Source organism: Agelaius tricolor, unplaced genomic scaffold (assembly GCF_023055355.1).
Source record: "Agelaius tricolor isolate 1412-34295 unplaced genomic scaffold, bAgeTri1.0.p SCAF_1, whole genome shotgun sequence".
Classification (NCBI taxonomy): Eukaryota; Metazoa; Chordata; class Aves; order Passeriformes; family Icteridae; genus Agelaius; species Agelaius tricolor.
In genome coordinates this window covers 23,647,179-23,663,635 of record NW_027269261.1, presented here as the reverse complement: position 1 = coordinate 23,663,635, position 16,457 = coordinate 23,647,179, and the positions used below count along the sequence as shown (strand labels likewise).

General features: G+C 43.9%; 1 protein-coding gene across 1 annotated transcript; it reads left to right on the top strand.

The window, feature by feature from the left end:
* Positions 1 to 382: 382 nt before the first annotated feature.
* UTP25 (UTP25 small subunit processome component) lies at positions 383 to 16,177 on the top strand. Its single transcript, XM_071426865.1, has 12 exons — positions 383 to 816; positions 1,972 to 2,011; positions 3,194 to 3,443; positions 4,187 to 4,393; positions 6,482 to 6,570; positions 7,922 to 8,332; positions 9,300 to 9,519; positions 11,515 to 11,717; positions 12,967 to 13,149; positions 13,777 to 13,889; positions 14,299 to 14,544; positions 15,633 to 16,177. Exons 1-12 carry the CDS (start codon positions 716 to 718, stop codon positions 15,877 to 15,879), a joined length of 2,310 nt encoding a protein of 769 aa, XP_071282966.1. The 5' UTR covers positions 383 to 715; the 3' UTR covers positions 15,880 to 16,177.
* Positions 16,178 to 16,457: the final 280 nt, after the last annotated feature.

Genomic DNA, 16,457 nt, shown 5'->3' with positions numbered 1-16,457 from the left:
CATGTGCAGTAAAGCACGCTTAAACAACGCTCAGTAAGATTCAGCAGTGACATGTTAGAAGAGCTAGATTTCGGAGGAGTTTCATTTGGAGCTTTTGATTGCTTTTAGAATAAGGAAGCCTGAGTATTAAGGACTTGTGTTGGGTCTCTTCCTCTAGCATGATTGTAAAAGTTTTCCCAGAAGATGTGTAGCTGTTAGTACTGCAGATGACGGGTCAGTTGGAGGAAGTGCGGTAGCTCCAGTAGTGTCTGCCTGCGCTCCGTGAGCCCGAGCAGCGCCGGGCTGCGGCTGTGCGCTGCCCGCCCCGCTGCCATCACGCCGCTCGCCGGCCGCACCGCGGCTCCGGCAGCGGAAACGCGTCACGGCCCGCACCAAGCTCGGGGTCGCGGCGGGCCGCAGCGTCGGGACGGGCTTGAATTTGGGCACCGTCTGAGACAAGCGTTCCCTGCCGGTACTTTGCGTTCCCCAGAGCGGATCGCAGGAACAAATGCGCGCCCGCTCCCCGCACGGCACGCTGGCCGCCGCCGGCGGGGCGAGGCTCGGCCCCTGAGCTCACCCCCCTCTGCCTCTCCTTCCAGCCGCCCGCGGCCCCGCCTTCCCAGGGTGCGACGCCCTCCCCGGCATCACCGGGCGGCGCCGGGCTGCGGGCACCGCCCCGCCGTGCGACAGCGCGGCGCGCCGGGCACCCACGTGGAGCGGGCCGGGCCGGGCCGGCATGGGCAAGCGGCGAGCCAGGCGGGAGCTGGTGCGCAGCCTGAGCAAGAAGCAGAAGAAACACCTGCGGGAGTTCGGCGAGGAGCACCCGTTCTATGACAAGTGAGTGCCGGGCTGGGCAGGCCAGGCCCTTGCCCGCGGTTCGGTGCCGGTGCAGGGCCGAGGGGCCCCGCTCAGCCCGGGCCGGCCCGGGCGGCCGCCGCCGCTCCCGCTCAGGCCGGCCCTGGGCTCCGAGGGAAGGAGAGGGGCTGCAGCTGCATGGAGCACTGCTGCTCGCGAGCCGGGAATCTCGAAAGCAGAACGGAAAGCAGGAAACGTCGGCTCGGATTTTCTTGCAACAAATGCACACTCTTGTGGTGCAGGCCGGAGGCTGCCGCCAGGAGTGGGGAAGCTGAGGAGTGCGAGGGGGCTCCCATTTTGATACCAGGCCGGTCTCTTGGCTTGTCAGGGTTCCGGCTTTCCCACTGTTCACTCCGTGCTCTTTTCTGATCTCGGAAAGGGTATGAAAATAGAGTAGCGAAGATGTGTGTGACAGAAGCCATTCCCTCCTCGGCGGGATGCCCGTCTGTCAAAATGACCGCCTTCCCTTTGTACCCACGTGTGAACTTCTGAGGCGAGAGCTGCTTAGTCCCGGTGCTCTGTGCTTGCTCTGTGCTGCTGCTGTAAAGCCTGGAGGAGCAGGCACGCAGAGTTAAGGTCTGTGTGTCACCCTGTACAGTGATGCTCAGTCCCACACAGGACTGTATCTTTTTGAGGGAATTGAGGTTAGTTTAAGCCCAGCTTGCACAGTGGTTTCTTTGAAGAATTGCAGTCCCAACACTGGTTAATCCTGGTTTTCCTTTAGTTTGTGTCTGTTTCCCTCTTCACAGACCAATATTTAACGCTAGAAGTAGTCTCTGTCTCTGGTTAACTTTTTTACAAACTACCCTTGTAGCTAGGTGCTTTTAATTCCTTTTGAGACCTCATCTTCTGATTAAAGCTGGATTTTATTTCAAAATTTTTATTGATCAGTTGTAATGCCTGAGCACTTAGGCTTCATGTACAGAGAGTCATATCACCTAAGAGGGTGACCCTTAAGGTTTACCTTAAAGGCAAATGCCCAGTCTGTTTTCTTAGGGAGACATGTGTGATAGTTGGGTTTTAAGCTTTCTTTTACTTTAAACTTGCGTAACTGATCAAATCACTCTTCCCCTCATTTTTTTCATCCTATGTGTAACATTATTGGCAGAGTAAGGTATGTTAGTGCTTTCTTTTCAGGGTTTCTGGAAGACCAGAAGAAACTCAAACATGTGAACTGGTAATGTATTTTTATTCCTTCTTTACTTTTATCTTTGTGTAGTTTCGTGAAGTCAAAAGCTTAGCATTTCATGTTTCCAGCTTTTTCAGGCTGATTAAGTTGTTCCACTTAGAAAACCAGTATTAAGGAAAAAAAGATGAATGTGATTTTTGTGTGGATCTGAATTGTTCTCTGTAATGTCTGCTTCTAAACTGTAATGCCATCAGAGGGCAGAAGCAGCAGGAAATAACAGCAGTTCTTAACTTTTGTGTTTTAGTCACAGTGAAAATTAGATCACGCTCTAAATTAATTTAATAATGTTGGTAAACTTAGTGTTGCATGAGTTAGGAGACTTTGTTCTCTGTTGAGCAAAGAAATATGTTAATACTCCTTCTTCAGATTGCCAGTGCTTTATTTTTCTTTCAGTCAGGATTTGGTAGCCTCCTTTATCATCAGATTAAGAAAAGACTTCAAAGTTTTAATTTGGAAAAATTAATTACTCTGTTTAATTTGTTTCCTTTAGCAATTTTGTGCATTAATGTAGTATTTACTGATTTTTTTTCCTTTTGGGGCTAAAAGAAACTAAGAAAGGAGTTAATGTTGTGTTGATACTCATGGTTTCACTATAGTTTTGGCTATAATCCAGACACTGGTTTGTGCAAGGACAGAACAGAACTGGCTCAAGTCTGGCTTGCTTGAAGTGTAGAGCTGTACAGCTGAACCAAACCTGAGCAACTCCCCAGGGAGCCACTGCCCACTGACAGCTATTTCACCTACCTTCTTGACAGCCAGAAGCATTTCCAGCATGCTCTGTCCCTTGTATGGGTGCCTTTCTACAATTTTCAATCCCTGTGTGGTTTTCTTAGAAGAATTTGATGCTGGTTCAGTAAATGCTTTGTCTGTGGAGATCAAATGTCCTCACTCAGCTGAGACTGAAAGAACTGGGTTTTGTGATGCTCCAAGTCAAATTGGTGCAGAAAGAGGCACTTCAGTCTGTCTCCCAAGATGCTTTCAAAACCTAAATGGAGGTGTCCAATATAGTTATTGGCATAAAATGCTGGGTTTTGAAAAATTCCATTGCATCTATGTAAGGTTTAATATGAGAGGGGAAACATAATAGTGCAAGTAGAAGTAAGGGTATTTGCCTGCTGCTTTATAGGCTGTTACTGTTGTTGCTGTTTACACTCGTGTCTTCCTTTCCAGTCTGATGATTCTGATAAATCAAGTAAAGAAAGTGATTCAGAGACTGAAGTGGAGCAGGTCTCTGGATATCATAAGCTCCTGGCTACCCTGAAGACCTCGCCTGAGTCTGAGAGTGAGGAAGAGGAAGATGAAAGTGAATCTGAAGAAGCTGAGGAAAGTGAGGCAGAAATGGGCAGTGAAGGGTCCCAGGATACTGGAGAAGCAGAGGAAGGCATAGAAGATAAGAATGATGTTCCAGAGGAGGAAGAAGGTAATTTGTCTTTTCCCATGCTTCTCTGGTGAACGTTGTTTGACTAACGCATGTTTTTAGCCGAGATCCTGATGTAGACTGTCTTGTTGGCTGGGTGCTCTTCTGCCTTGGAGACTCTGTTGCTCCATTGGCTCTGTGTGGGTGGGAGCAGCAGCTGCTGAAGGATTTAGCAGGGGAAAGGGTAGCTGTGCTCATTTTGTGCCAGACAGCCTGCTGCTGCTTCCTCAGATGTTGTTTGTGCGGCAGCACAGAGGAAATCCACATGGAGCAGCAGACCAGGGGTTCTCACCCACTCATGGGAGACACAAGCTGTTCCCTCAAGCAGCATCTGGCTTGGCTGTGCCACCGAGAGGAGGGAAAGGTTTGCCTCACAGCATGGGAAAGAATATGGAAATTGGAAGGAAACCTCCGCCTTTACGGCAAGGTGTCCTCATTCATGAAATCTGCAAAGAAATGCTGGGAGAGAGGAGTCAACCTTTAATCATTTCCAGTTATTTAGGTGTTCAGAAACTAAAAGTTAAATTCCCCAAACTGGTTACTTCTTTAATTTTGTCTGGGGGGACCACGTTTTGTGTTATGTAACATTTGGCATGCTAGCCAAACGTCATCTTTATGGTAGAATACAAAGCCTGCTTTTTTGATACGGTTTTGTGAGAAGAAAATCAGTAACTCAAGGGGAACAACATCTACAGACAGTAACTTTTCCAGGAGAGAATAACCTGTTTCTTTCTAACAATTGACAGCCACAGACACAGCAGAGCAGATGCTCAGCCAGGAACAGGCTGATGGCACAGATACCTCTTGTGACCCATGTCATGGAGTAATTGAGGAGTTTACTGATGTGAAACACGAATCTGAATTTAGCTTGGAAACCAATTTCATGGAAGAGGAGAGTGGAGATTGCAATGCAGATAGGAGAGACAGCAGTTCTTCACAAGCTCTTCCAGAAGGTAAAAAAACTGTGTGTTTGTGTTTAAGGATCTGCCTTTAGAGGAGTATCTGTAAACATGTTTAAATTGTGCAACACCCTAGCGATGGGCTGTACAGCTTCTAAGTTCTTCCACTACATTATTCATGCTGCCCACATGTCAGCTGGTTACATAAGGGACCCTTAACACTAATGCAGATGTGTAGCTGAACCATTTGTTCTCTGTAGCCCCTGGGGACTGGGATTCATGTGGGGTTTCTGCTATGACTGGTAAAGCTTAAAGTATCAGGAACTAGAAAAGTGTGTGGAGGGTGTTATCTTGTTCTGCTGCTTTAATAGTAGTTTTAAAAGCCACTGTAATACAAAAAGCTCTGCAAGCCTGCACTTGACTGTGGAAGATGTTCTTGGCACAAACAGCACAGCAGATAATCACAAAGCTGACCTGTGAGGGCCTCCTTCACATCTCAGTGGAGTTAGAGGTCAGATTCTGAGAAGCTTGGAGCAGCCACAGTAATTTAGACAAATGCTCAGCGCTCTCAGAATTTTGAAGGTTATGCAGAGGAGTCTGACTGCACCAGGATCAGGAGAGAGTGAAGCATCAGCAGAGCACATGTAGTGTCTTTTAAGGGTGTATCCCAGAATCTCAGTGCACTGATGGACGCATCTGAAGCTCCAGTGTTGGAGTTGTCCCACCATATGTAACAAAATAACTGTGTTGCACCGGTGTGTGATCCTTCAGCGACAGGGCACGCACTGGCGCTCGCACAGCTTCTGCTCATATTTAATGCTCTGTGCCTTTAATATCAGATGGCATAGTTTGAGAGAGAGAAATATGTTTGTAGCATCCCTAGTGATGCTGGCTTGTCATCTTGGAGCAGCAGCTGACATTAGATCTGGGAGGCAGCCTGGGTGATACATGAAATGTGTGGAAGCATCAAAGGGCCATGTGATAGAAAAAACAGCTCGTTCTTGTTACCATGAGAATATGACTTAGGCTGCTGGCATTGCATTTTAATGAGAACAGTAGCTCTCCAACTGCATGCTAAGTACCCTAACAGCTTTGTTCCACCTATAAATGATGCACTACTTCTCAGTGGGTTCTTGCAGCTTGGAAGTGTCTTTATAATCTATTACAGAAAATGAATTACCTAAGACAGCAGAAAGAGGATTAATTTCTACTCTGGTCCCGGAGTCACTAAAATTCCTGAAAATGCACCCCATTACTCCTTCTACTTTATTGGGAAAATGTTGGAATCCATAAAACTCAACTGAGGAGAGACCCTGCAGTACAATTAAATGATACCCAGTTAATTTCCATTTCTAGAAAGATTTTCTCAAATTTTTTTCATTGTCATCATCAGTAAATGTCTTGACTTTTGCCCGGGTAACTTGTGTGTGGGCTGGATATTTGCTGGCAAGCACCAGTGTTCCCTAATTAGTTTTCTTTATGCAGTGAATGCTCCTGTTCTGCAAGCAGGATACAGGGCTTGGCTTTCACAATTAACTTTGCATGTGACTTTGTGCATGCCAGTGTCTTTGAGTATAATGTGATTTAACAGTTCTTTGCCTCTCTTTTCCTTTCCAAAAAGAAATGCTGATTAGATAAATCAGACTTTTTCTCACTCAAGGCAATTTTTGCCCCCCATCTCCAAAACTCGCCTAATATTTCTCTGCTTTATTACAGACTGTGTTCATATCACTGGGCAGAACTGTTTGTAAATTAGGAAGGTTAGCAAGTTCACTTGGGACTTTACTATCGACAGCCTTTTTCACCTGCAGGCAATGGACGTGCCAGAGCTTAAGGCAAAAAATTGCCACTGTTTTCCATTTTCCTGTCTAACGTTTGATTAGTGCTTGAAAATTCTAGTACTTCCATAAGTGCTTCTTTTTCTTTTTTAAAAGCAATCTGTCAAATCTGTTCTCTCTGTTCTTTGCAGAGAGAATTTGACATCCTTTCTCTCATCTCCAAGTGCTTTGAAATAACTAGTTTTAATTGTGGTGTTGGCCAGCATGGAGACTGTTCATCTCATTTGCAAATCCATTCTGCAACTTGATTCTACTATTAACTGCAATAGTTCTCAGGCTATTTTTTTGTTGTTACTGTAAATAGATCCATTTAAGCAGCACATGGACAAAGAACTTGAAGAAAAGGAAATAGAGAAAATGTCTACACTTCCTAAAACTTCAAGTCAAAGTCAGGTAATAATTTTCTGTAGTCATCCATCATTCCTAAAGATGCCTGGATCAAAATAATCCTTTTTTATTTAGGTGAAGTAGATCACAGTTGTTATTATTAGCTGCTGACACGAGAATTATCGAGATTTTTTTTTCACTGTGTTGTTGTTGAACTGTTTTCTTCTTCATTTGCTGCTGAGCAAGAGTTGAAACATGAAGTCTTCTGTTCTTGGGGGCATCTGCTGACACACCTGAAACACACAGCTTTAGACTTTAAGCTGTAGTACCAAAACCTTGACAAAGGGTGGAAACAGGGCTCCTTTCTGAGTGGTGACAGCACAATGCCAGGGGTGTGCTCTGCAGCTGAACTTCTGAGGTGACCATATGCACTTTTAAAGGTACTTGTGATGCATTTTCACATTCTTGGTTCAGGATGGCTCTGTCCCTGTACACATTTACATGCCAGTGAAGGGGAATTTATTGCTTACATTACTTTATTACTTAATTCTGGCAATAATACGTGGATTACATTACCAGAAAACCACTCAAAGAATATTGGCTTTCAAAATAGTCATTTTTAGACAAACCTTTGCTTCATAACTTTTCCACATCTGATTTTGTTTTGGAGACTTGCCTCCCATTCTGGTCAGCCATATGCTGGGTGACATTCATTGGAAGATATCCAATGGTTAGTTAGTCAGAGAGAAAGCTGTGATTTTTTTTGAAATTTAATTTACTTTTTTGGCACATGGTGGCCAAAATTACCAGTGCCACCTGAAGTAATGCATGATATATCTTTGCTTAAATTGGTGTAGCTACTTTACGGTGACAGCTGGGCACAATTTGCATGGCAGAAAGCTTAAAGTTTAGAGTTTTCCCCTACTACACTGATAGCTGTTCAAAATCAGACAGGCACCCAACAAGACTGCATTTAACAACTGTATCACAACTTCTGGGATTAGCCCCTAATGGGTTTATTTTCTTCTTTGATTAAAGTATGTGCTCATTGGGGTCAGCTGGTAAGCACAGTTGGACTGCAGGGATCTCATCTCGTCCCTGGTTTGAGCCACTGATTTGCTGGGTGGGTTAGGCAGAAAATTCCTCAGTTTCCTCTGGCATGGGAATAGTTACAGACACATCATTGCAAGATCCATCCAGATCTACCAAGCTGAAATTTATTTTATTTATCCTGGCAGACTCTCAAAGGGATTGCATATTGAAATAAAAAGCAAAAATACTGTATCATGAAAAGATGATTTCCTTAATCTCACAAACTTGATTAAAGTTGATATCACCAGCTGTGGTGATATGCTTTGAAGTGTGCAAGGTTTGGTACATATGACTCCTCAGTGTTGTTGGCTTATTTTCTTTCCAGTGGCCAAGGCTGGGTCAAGTAGTTTTTTCTTCCACTTTGGAGAAACAGAAAACTTTCAAAGCAGACAAAGAATTTGATGTGAAACAGCTTCATCTCCACAAGCCTTTGGAATCCACCTGGCCAAAAGTGAATAAGCAGTTTCTGTCTGCAGCGGACAAACCAACGGATTCCTCTTTTACCCCGTTACAAAGAGAGCTCTTCTGTATCATGAATTCCTACCGGGACTTGTTCTACCCGGAAAGATCTGCTCTGACAAACGGAGAGGAGATCCGGCACGCCTACTGCCTGCACGCCCTGAACCATGTGCTCAAGGCCAACGCCCAGGTGCTCAGCAACAACGCCAGACGGAGGGATCGAAAGCCAGGCACCGACACCGATGACCACAGGGACCAGGGGCTCACCAGGCCTAAGGTAAGGGAGCTCTGCTTCCCTGACCCCCACCCTGGCTGCCTGCTCAGGCTGTACAAACATCCTCGTAGTTTACCCACAAGTATTTCTGTTGCTGCTCTCTCAGGGAATGTGTTTCTGGGCATATGCCTTTCTACATTCCTTTATCATGCCTGGAAGTTGTCCTCCATGGCCAGGGAAAATGCTGTGTGAGAAGCAGTGAGCTCAGGGTTGTTAGCCAACCTGGTTCTGTGCCAAACCATGAGTTTGACTTAATCTGGCTTTTTGTCCCTGTCACCACAGACTGATAAGTTTTCCTGCTTCCATATTTAAATCTGCCAGTACCGACAGGTGCCTCCATATCAATCTTGAGTATCACTGCAGGTAGTGTAGGCTGTCACTCAGTGCGAGATATGTCAGAAATTCTTTTGTCCTTGGGCACTTGTAAGGACTTGCCTGCATGAAAGGATCTTTCTATTTGGGCCCCAAACCAATCCTCCCTGGATTCACAGCATCCTGTAGTTGATAACCAGGTGGATTCAACTATGGCAGCCTGTTCCCTGTGTGCCAACTGCCTGTTGAACAATTCCAGAGTTGGGTTTCAGTGTTTGCTGCATGCCTGGCAAATCTCTGGTTTCTGTGTTGACTCCCCCATTAGCCATTTATATTTTGGAGTTCTGTGCAGAAACTATTGCCACCCATCCAAGAGCCAGCCCTTGACCCTGTCTCTGTGTCACAGCAGCTCTTGCTTGCCTGGAAAACATGCTTAGTTATCAGTTCCCCTCAGTGAGCTGGGCAACCAGGCTGAGCTGCTGGCTGAGAGCAGTGCATCCCAGCGTATCTTCCCTCCCTGCTGCTTGTCAGAATGGTTTTGTTTGGATTGTTGGGATGCCCCACGGGGGCAGATCGAAGCCAGAGTTTAATTATTGCACCCTTAATGGTGAGTGTTCCTGTTTGATGGGTTATTCTCTGTCACTGTTGATCTGCACAGGTGCTGATGATAGTGCCCTTCAGGGAGTGTGCTCTGCGCATTGTGCATCTTTTCATCAGTCTCCTTGAAGTGAATGACAAGAAAAAAATAGATGTGAGTAATAAAAAGCGCTTCAAAGGGGAATATGGCTCTGACCCAGACGAGAAGCCCCCCAACCTGAAAAGACCTGAAGATTATGAAGCTGTCTTTGCTGGCAACATTGATGACCATTTCAGAATTGGTAATAACCTACTGAACAGATGATTTTTGGCTTGTACAGAACTGCTACATAACAAATTTTTCCCATTGCCTTAGAGCTATCAGGGCTGGAAGTTCGGTGAGATTCTAGGCTGTGTGGTATTCCTGCTGGTTTTGCCCTGGCAACCTGGATTTTTCTGAAAATCTTTCTTGCCTTTCCAGAACTTAAAAAGGAAGAGAAAATAGAGAGATAATTATTTTCACATCAAGTTCATAATCATTTAAAATGCAATGACAGCTTTATTCTAGCAGGACTGCCCACACCTCATTTTGAAGATAGCCTTGATTATGCAGCAAAATCTTTTCATGTTATAAAAAAAAAAATCTTTTGGGTTTAATTAGCCTGTTCACAATGTCTCGTGTAATGGTTGGAACAAAATTAAAGCTCAGTACTGAGCAAAGCAGTTTTCTGCTGTGCTTCCCATGGTTTTCATGGAAGCAAATGGGTAGCCAGCAAGTAGGAGTGTTGGACAAGCAGAAAATGTGAGACTGTTTCATATAATATTGTAAACTTATGCTGTTTAGTAACTCAGTATGCATAGAACTAGCTGGTGGCTTGGTTGCTGGAGCTGCTAGGATGAGAAGGCAGTTTTTCTAACTTAACTTGACAGATGAGAGGCTTTTAAATACTGCACCTTGAAAGATAAATTGGCACCCCAAGAAATGTAATGATACAGTGGAAGATGTGTGCAGGTTGCAGTCAGTCTTTCTTCCTTCCCCAGTGAATATCTCTCAGGCTGAGAGCATCTTACTTTCAGTAGCATAATAATTTTCCTTTCAGTCCTCTCCCATACCACACTCTGCTTGTTCCACTAAGTGTTAAGACATGATTGAAGAAACTTTCAGTGCTGTTAACTTGCCAGAGGTAAATTATAGAAACAGAATAATTTCTCTTTCTTACTGTGCTGCACACCCTGTTACTTCTGCACAAAGATCTAATTTAAAGCACATTTGTTATGCCTTACTGAAACCACCATTCTTTCACATTTTTAAACAGAAAAAAGACTTGATGTTTCTAAACTATGTATATGCTGTGACAAGTGATATCTTCTTCTTGGAAATTCAACCAATTGAACCTTTCTTTTTTCCTTCCTTTTTTCATTTTTATCCTTGGGTTGAAATAGACAGCAGGAGAGGTCCCAGCTGCTGTTTCTGAAATTCTTGGAAGGGCCTTCAGGTGAAGCCATGCTATCTGCCTTCAGATGGACAGGGAGAGAAGTTGGAGAGACTTTGCTGGGCAGATTGAAGGGGGTGGTTTGAATGTGTCTGGACTAGCTGCATTTTTAAGACCAGGAAACTGGGGGTTTTGGAAATAATGCCACGTAGTTATGACACAAACTCCTCTGATTCCTTCCCTTTCATGTCTAGAACATGAGAGGTGATGCATAGTTCAGAATGTACCCTGCAACATGTGGTGTGAGAAGCAGTGTAGGTGCAAGACTTTAGTCACTGTAGCATGAAGAAACGTGTCCTTTGAGGTTTAGTAGCAAATCTTTCAACCCTGTGAATAAAGGCAGTTGATAGTCAAGAGATCCACCCCAAATCTTTCATGACAGATTAAAGTGACAGTTACTGTAATACCCAAAGTTCAGGATTCAGGGAGAAAGGAGTATTTAATAATTTCTGCTTTTTTTTTTCTCTTAAGTTGTTCAGTGTTCTCATTCCCCTGTTCAGTAGAAAATCAGAAACAATATGTTTCAGTTAAAAATTTTCATTCAGATTATGAAAAATCTTTTAAAAAATAATACAGCAATGCTTTGTCAAACTACATGAAAATTTTCCACATGCTTGTCAAATGAGTGTAGGGTGGATAAGCACTTCTTGGGAAAAGGAGAATTTCAGACAGATTAGTTGTGTCCAGCTATATTCCTCAGTGTGGAGAGAGGAAATGGGGGAAATTACTGTTCCAGAGCCTCCTGGAGGAATGTGGTTGATAATTGATGTTAACTGAGAAGTTGCTGTTGGTGTTTTTGGACAGGGGTTGCCATCCTGCAGAAGAGCATGAGACTCTATGCACCCTTCTACTCCTCAGACATCATCATTGCCTCTCCCCTGGGCATCAGGACTGTCATTGGTGCAGAGGGGGAGAAGAAAAGAGACTTTGATTTTCTGTCATCAATAGAAATCCTCATCATTGATCAAGCAGACATTTACCTGATGCAGAACTGGGAACACGTTCTGGTGAGTTTTCCACGTATGTATTCATTTTTGTGCTGTGTTTTTCATATATGTCCATTCATTTTTGTGCTGTGCTGGGTCTTGCTGGTCTGATGTTACTCAGTTTTGGCAGTGAGCAGTATTGCTGTTTTTTACTGACTTGATTCTAGACATGGATGTTCATTTCTTTTCCTCCCTCCACCCTGATATTTTCCTTATACTAAGAATATTCTTTCTACAGATTTTGGATAGTAGTACATGTTCTCTCTAAAACTTAGTTTGGTGCTTTAGTAGTGTATTTCATCAAAGGTGTTTTTGGACAGTTTTAATTATCTTGCAGCATTAAGAATGATGATTTCTTTAATCACATCTGGGAGAAATTTGCCAGCTGTCTGACTGCCCAGTGTCTCAGTCAGATTGCAGCCATGTGAGGAATCTGTGCAGCCTATTTCAGGTTCCTCCAGAAAGCAAGAGGAGCTGATGCATGTCTCTACTGATTGCACATACTAAGCATTGGTCATGCCCAGAGTTAAACAGTATGAAGGGTCTCCTGTACATTTAATGCAAGTAGAGCTCTTGGATTGTGGCTAGCCTGCAGCAGTACCCCTGCTTTTTGGCTTTTGGCTAATAGAAGTTTTCAGGATTGAAATGGTAGGGTTTTCTTTTCCACATTAAAACACCTCTGAGGTTCCCCAGACCAGAAATTTTGACTACATGATGTCAGTATGCATTTTGGATGAGTCCAGATGATCTTCTTCCCTCAGGAGTCACAGAAAGGGCACATGAGCCTACACAATACCCAAGGAATGAGTCTTGGAGTCTGTTTTCTGTTTTTCCCTTTAGGTGCAACTGCCTGCCAAGTGGTGGCAGGGATGCCAGTCCTAGGCATTGTTCCCTGAGGGTACAAAGTGGTGAATTTCTTCAAACTCTACCCGAATCTGATGAGAGCTGAGCTGTGCTTGGGCTTCTTTTAGCTCAGAAACCTTGGGCCCATTGACTTTAGTACAAACAAGTCCATTATAGTTGCCCCAGAAGATTAGAAAGTTACTGTTCCTAGTGACTAAAGAGATGGTAACTTTCAGTTCTGTGGCAGGAAGTCAAGTAAATTGCTCTTGCTGTGGTCAATAAATTCCAGACAGCGGTGTCTTGGGAGATGCTGCTTGCTTATATTCTGTGCTGCCTTGCGGGTCCCTGCCCTCTTTCCCACTGCAGTTAAGGCTTTTGCAGGCAGTCAGGGATGTCAGCAGTGATGTGTCTTCACCTGTGTGTGCAGCACCTGATGAAGCACATTAACCTGCTGCCTCTGGACTCCCACGGCGTGGACTTTTCCCGAGTGCGGATGCTGAATCTCAACAACTGGTCCAAGTACTACCGGCAGACGCTGCTGTTCAGTGCCCTCCAGGACCCCCAGATCAACTCTGTCTTCAACAAACACTGCTTCAATTACATGGGGCAGGTGAGTTCACAGAGCAGCTGGAATGCTGCCTGCAGGGGAGGGGGAGAGGAAGAGAAAACCCAACCTGCAGAAAAATTCTGTAGCTCAGCTGCTGAAAGACTGTGTGCCTGTTGCTTCCCTCACCCAAATGTTTCAGTCTGAATCCATGATATTACATTCTGTGCCAGAGGCATGAAGAGCTGCTCCTCATGCAGTGATGCTTATTTCATATTTTTCTTTCATAGTAGCTGCTGTTTCATGTCAGAAATCAGATTTTGGTTTTTTAATTTGACAGACTCAAGTTATTTTGTTTTACTTACTCTGTTTTAAATGGAGAGTTTGTCTGCTTCCCTTTTTTTATCTCCTACTGTGTAAGTTGCATGAACTGTTAGTATTTTGAAAGAAACAGGAAAAGCAAAAACTTGAGGAGACCATCTCAAATATACAGGGCATAAGCAGTTATCAAGTATTTAACAGACCTGGTTTGTCTATCATGACTGTAGCTTTGTATTGGAGCTTTCTTAAAAACAGCCTTGTGCACTGTTTTTCTTAAAAATAGTGCTGTCAGATGTGAGCTGCAAAAAGCTGGCTGCACTGTGCCTGCCTTTGGAATGCTGCTTCCCTGAACATCCTACTTCCTTCTCACAGGTGGCCATCCGCAACGTGCCGCTCACTGGCTCCATCAGCCACATTGTGGTCCAGCTTCCTCATGTTTTTCGGAGATTAGAAGCTGACAGTGTAACTTCTGTGATAGATGGCAGGTACTGTGTGTCTCAGACTGTTTTGCTGTGCCCTAATGACTGCAATTTTAGATTCAGTGGAGCGTACTGCAGAGCACACTGTGGGTTCACCACACAAGTACATCTCCATTAGTCCTTAGGTGTAGGCTGGGCTCTGCACAGGTGGAGGGGAATACTGACCTTCTCCTTGCCAAAGGCACTGGAGAATACAGTCTGGGGAAGAAATACCAATCTCTACCACAATTGTGTAGTGCTGGTAATGCCTTTTATCTTCTACACATGTAGAAGTCCTGTGAAGTTAAAAGAAGGAAAAATGTAGTGAAAATCTTTGGCAGTGTGTTGTTTGATGATATTTCTGTCTGAGCTCATATCAGTATTAGAAAGCTGAAGTTTCACTCTGGTTAAAACATATTTGTTTTTTTAAATTGAGGTTTCAGTTTTTCATTGACAAAGTTCTGCCCGAGTACCGTGACGCCATCATGTCCCACACGCTCATCTACGTCCCCTCCTACTTCGACTACGTGCGCCTTCGCAACTACTTCAAGAAAGAGGACCTGAATTTCACTCACATCTGTGAATACACCAAAAAGGCTGCTGTCTGCAGGGCAAGGCGCTTCTTCCTCAAGGGAGAGAAGCAGTTCTTATTGTTCACTGAGCGTTTCCACTTCTACAAAAGGTGAGTTGTGCTTGGAGGGATAGAATGTAAGAGAATAGTTCAGAAAGCAATCTCACCCCTGAGGAGTTGCAGCTGTATCAATCACCAAAGATTAGGAACAGGCCTGCCCTTAATATGCCACAGCTGTGTCCAATAAGAAGAGGAGTGCTACAAAAGAGTGGGTTAGCTGGTTGAGGAGAGATGGAGTTTGTTGGTTGTGCTGTGAAGAAGGAGTCAGTACTGTGAGGAGCTGCCCATGAGAAATCACCAAGAAGGTATGGGAGCTTTGCAATAAGATGACAACAGTTGTGGACTGAGTTTTCCCTATGAGTTGTGTGTGTGTGTGCTGTTCTGAAGGTAGAGTTTGACCTTAGTCATAGATGGGCTGTGCTGCTTTTTGAATCTGTTGGATCCCTCTGAGGACTTCTTTGACTGAAGTAAGAGTTGTGAAGTTTACTTTCAAGTTCTTGCCTGTTGTCAGCAGTCCCTTTGCAGAGACTTCCAATATTTTGTTATGAGCAGAGCTTTATTCAGGAAGGTAAGTGTTGCCAAGTTCCAGTGATGTCAAGACAGGATAATACAGCCTGCAAATGGGATTCATTGGGCCTTTTATTTGTGTTCATCTGTGCCACAGTAATTGTATAAAATTTTGGAAGGAGTATATAATTTGTTCAATAATGCAATACAGCAAGCTGAGGCCACTTGGAAAATTTGTTACATCCTGCCTGGAGCTGCTTTCAAGTTCCTAATGGAACAGGATTTCTTTCTGTTAGCAGATGTGTTGGCAAATATGAAAAGTTTCATGAGGCTTGGTCTGATCAAGCTTCACTGTATTAAAATCCAAGGCTGCAGAGGCTGACCACTTCATAAATTGGTGGAGGTTGGTACTTTAGAGGAAGTCATTGTGCCTGGCATTGTGAGATTTTCCCCTAAATTCCGCTTCTCTGTTTAGTCTTCAGTCTGTGACACAGGGCTTGTAAAGTCGAGCTACAGCTGATGTGCATTGAGGTTGATGGAAATTGGAAGACTTGATAGAGGACTGATGTTTTACCATGCATATTTTGTAAAATTTGCCTCAAGTGTTTTGGTTTTTATTTTTTCTGCTACAGGTATACGATAAAAGGCATTAGGAACCTCATTTTCTACGAGTTACCAACATACTCCCACTTCTACAGTGAGATTTGCAATATGCTGAAGGCCACAGACAGTGGGGTGGATGCTACTTGGACTTGTACTGTGCTCTACTCCAAGTATGATGCTCAGAAATTGGCTGCAGTGGTTGGCATAGACCGCACCGCTCAAATGCTACAGTCCAAGAAGAATGTGCACCTCTTTGTTACAGGAGAAAATGATTAAGTGATTCTGCAGACTGGATGAGTGGATGGACCTGCATTTTACTCCTAATGCAGATTTTTATATTGCTTTTTAAAAAAGTATTAAGCTTTTTTACTCCCTTTTGTTAAATATTCTGTTGAAATTGTATAGTATTAAATTTTGTATTTCAGTACTCTGCCCAACAAGAAATGAAGGGTGTCATTCAAAAAAGCAGGGCTTAGAAGGTGTTTTCTGTATAGAAACAAAATCAATCCAGAAGCTATTTTTCATGTATATTAAAAAACTCATGGGTCAGTAAAGATTCATGCAGTGATAAATAGCTTTTGGTTGGACTATTTCATTTTCAGGTGTAGCAAACTCACTTTCTTTTCTCAGGGGGAAGTTTTTCTTCTTGTCTAGGATAAGAAAAATGCCCAAGTATTAAATGAGTCACTATTCTGTAAGCATATACAAGGGAGGTGCAGGCATGTGCTCTATAGCACAAAGGTGTTTCTGAATGAGAGTTGGACTTGCTTCAAGTTGACACTTGTGAGAATCCTTAAATGTGCTTGGGTAGGAGCTATGGGTTTTGTGTTTTTCCTGGAGAGACCTAAATATCT

Excerpts from the sequence above, each read along its gene's own strand:
- UTP25 (XM_071426865.1), top strand. The coding sequence starts at position 716 with ATGGGCAAGCGGCGAGCCAGGCGGGAGCTGGTGCGCAGCCTGAGCAAG. Across the intron at positions 13,150-13,776 it reads GCTTCAATTACATGGGGCAG|GTGGCCATCCGCAACGTGCC; the intron begins GTGAGTTCACAG and ends TCCTTCTCACAG. Across the intron at positions 14,545-15,632 it reads CGTTTCCACTTCTACAAAAG|GTATACGATAAAAGGCATTA; the intron begins GTGAGTTGTGCT and ends TTTCTGCTACAG.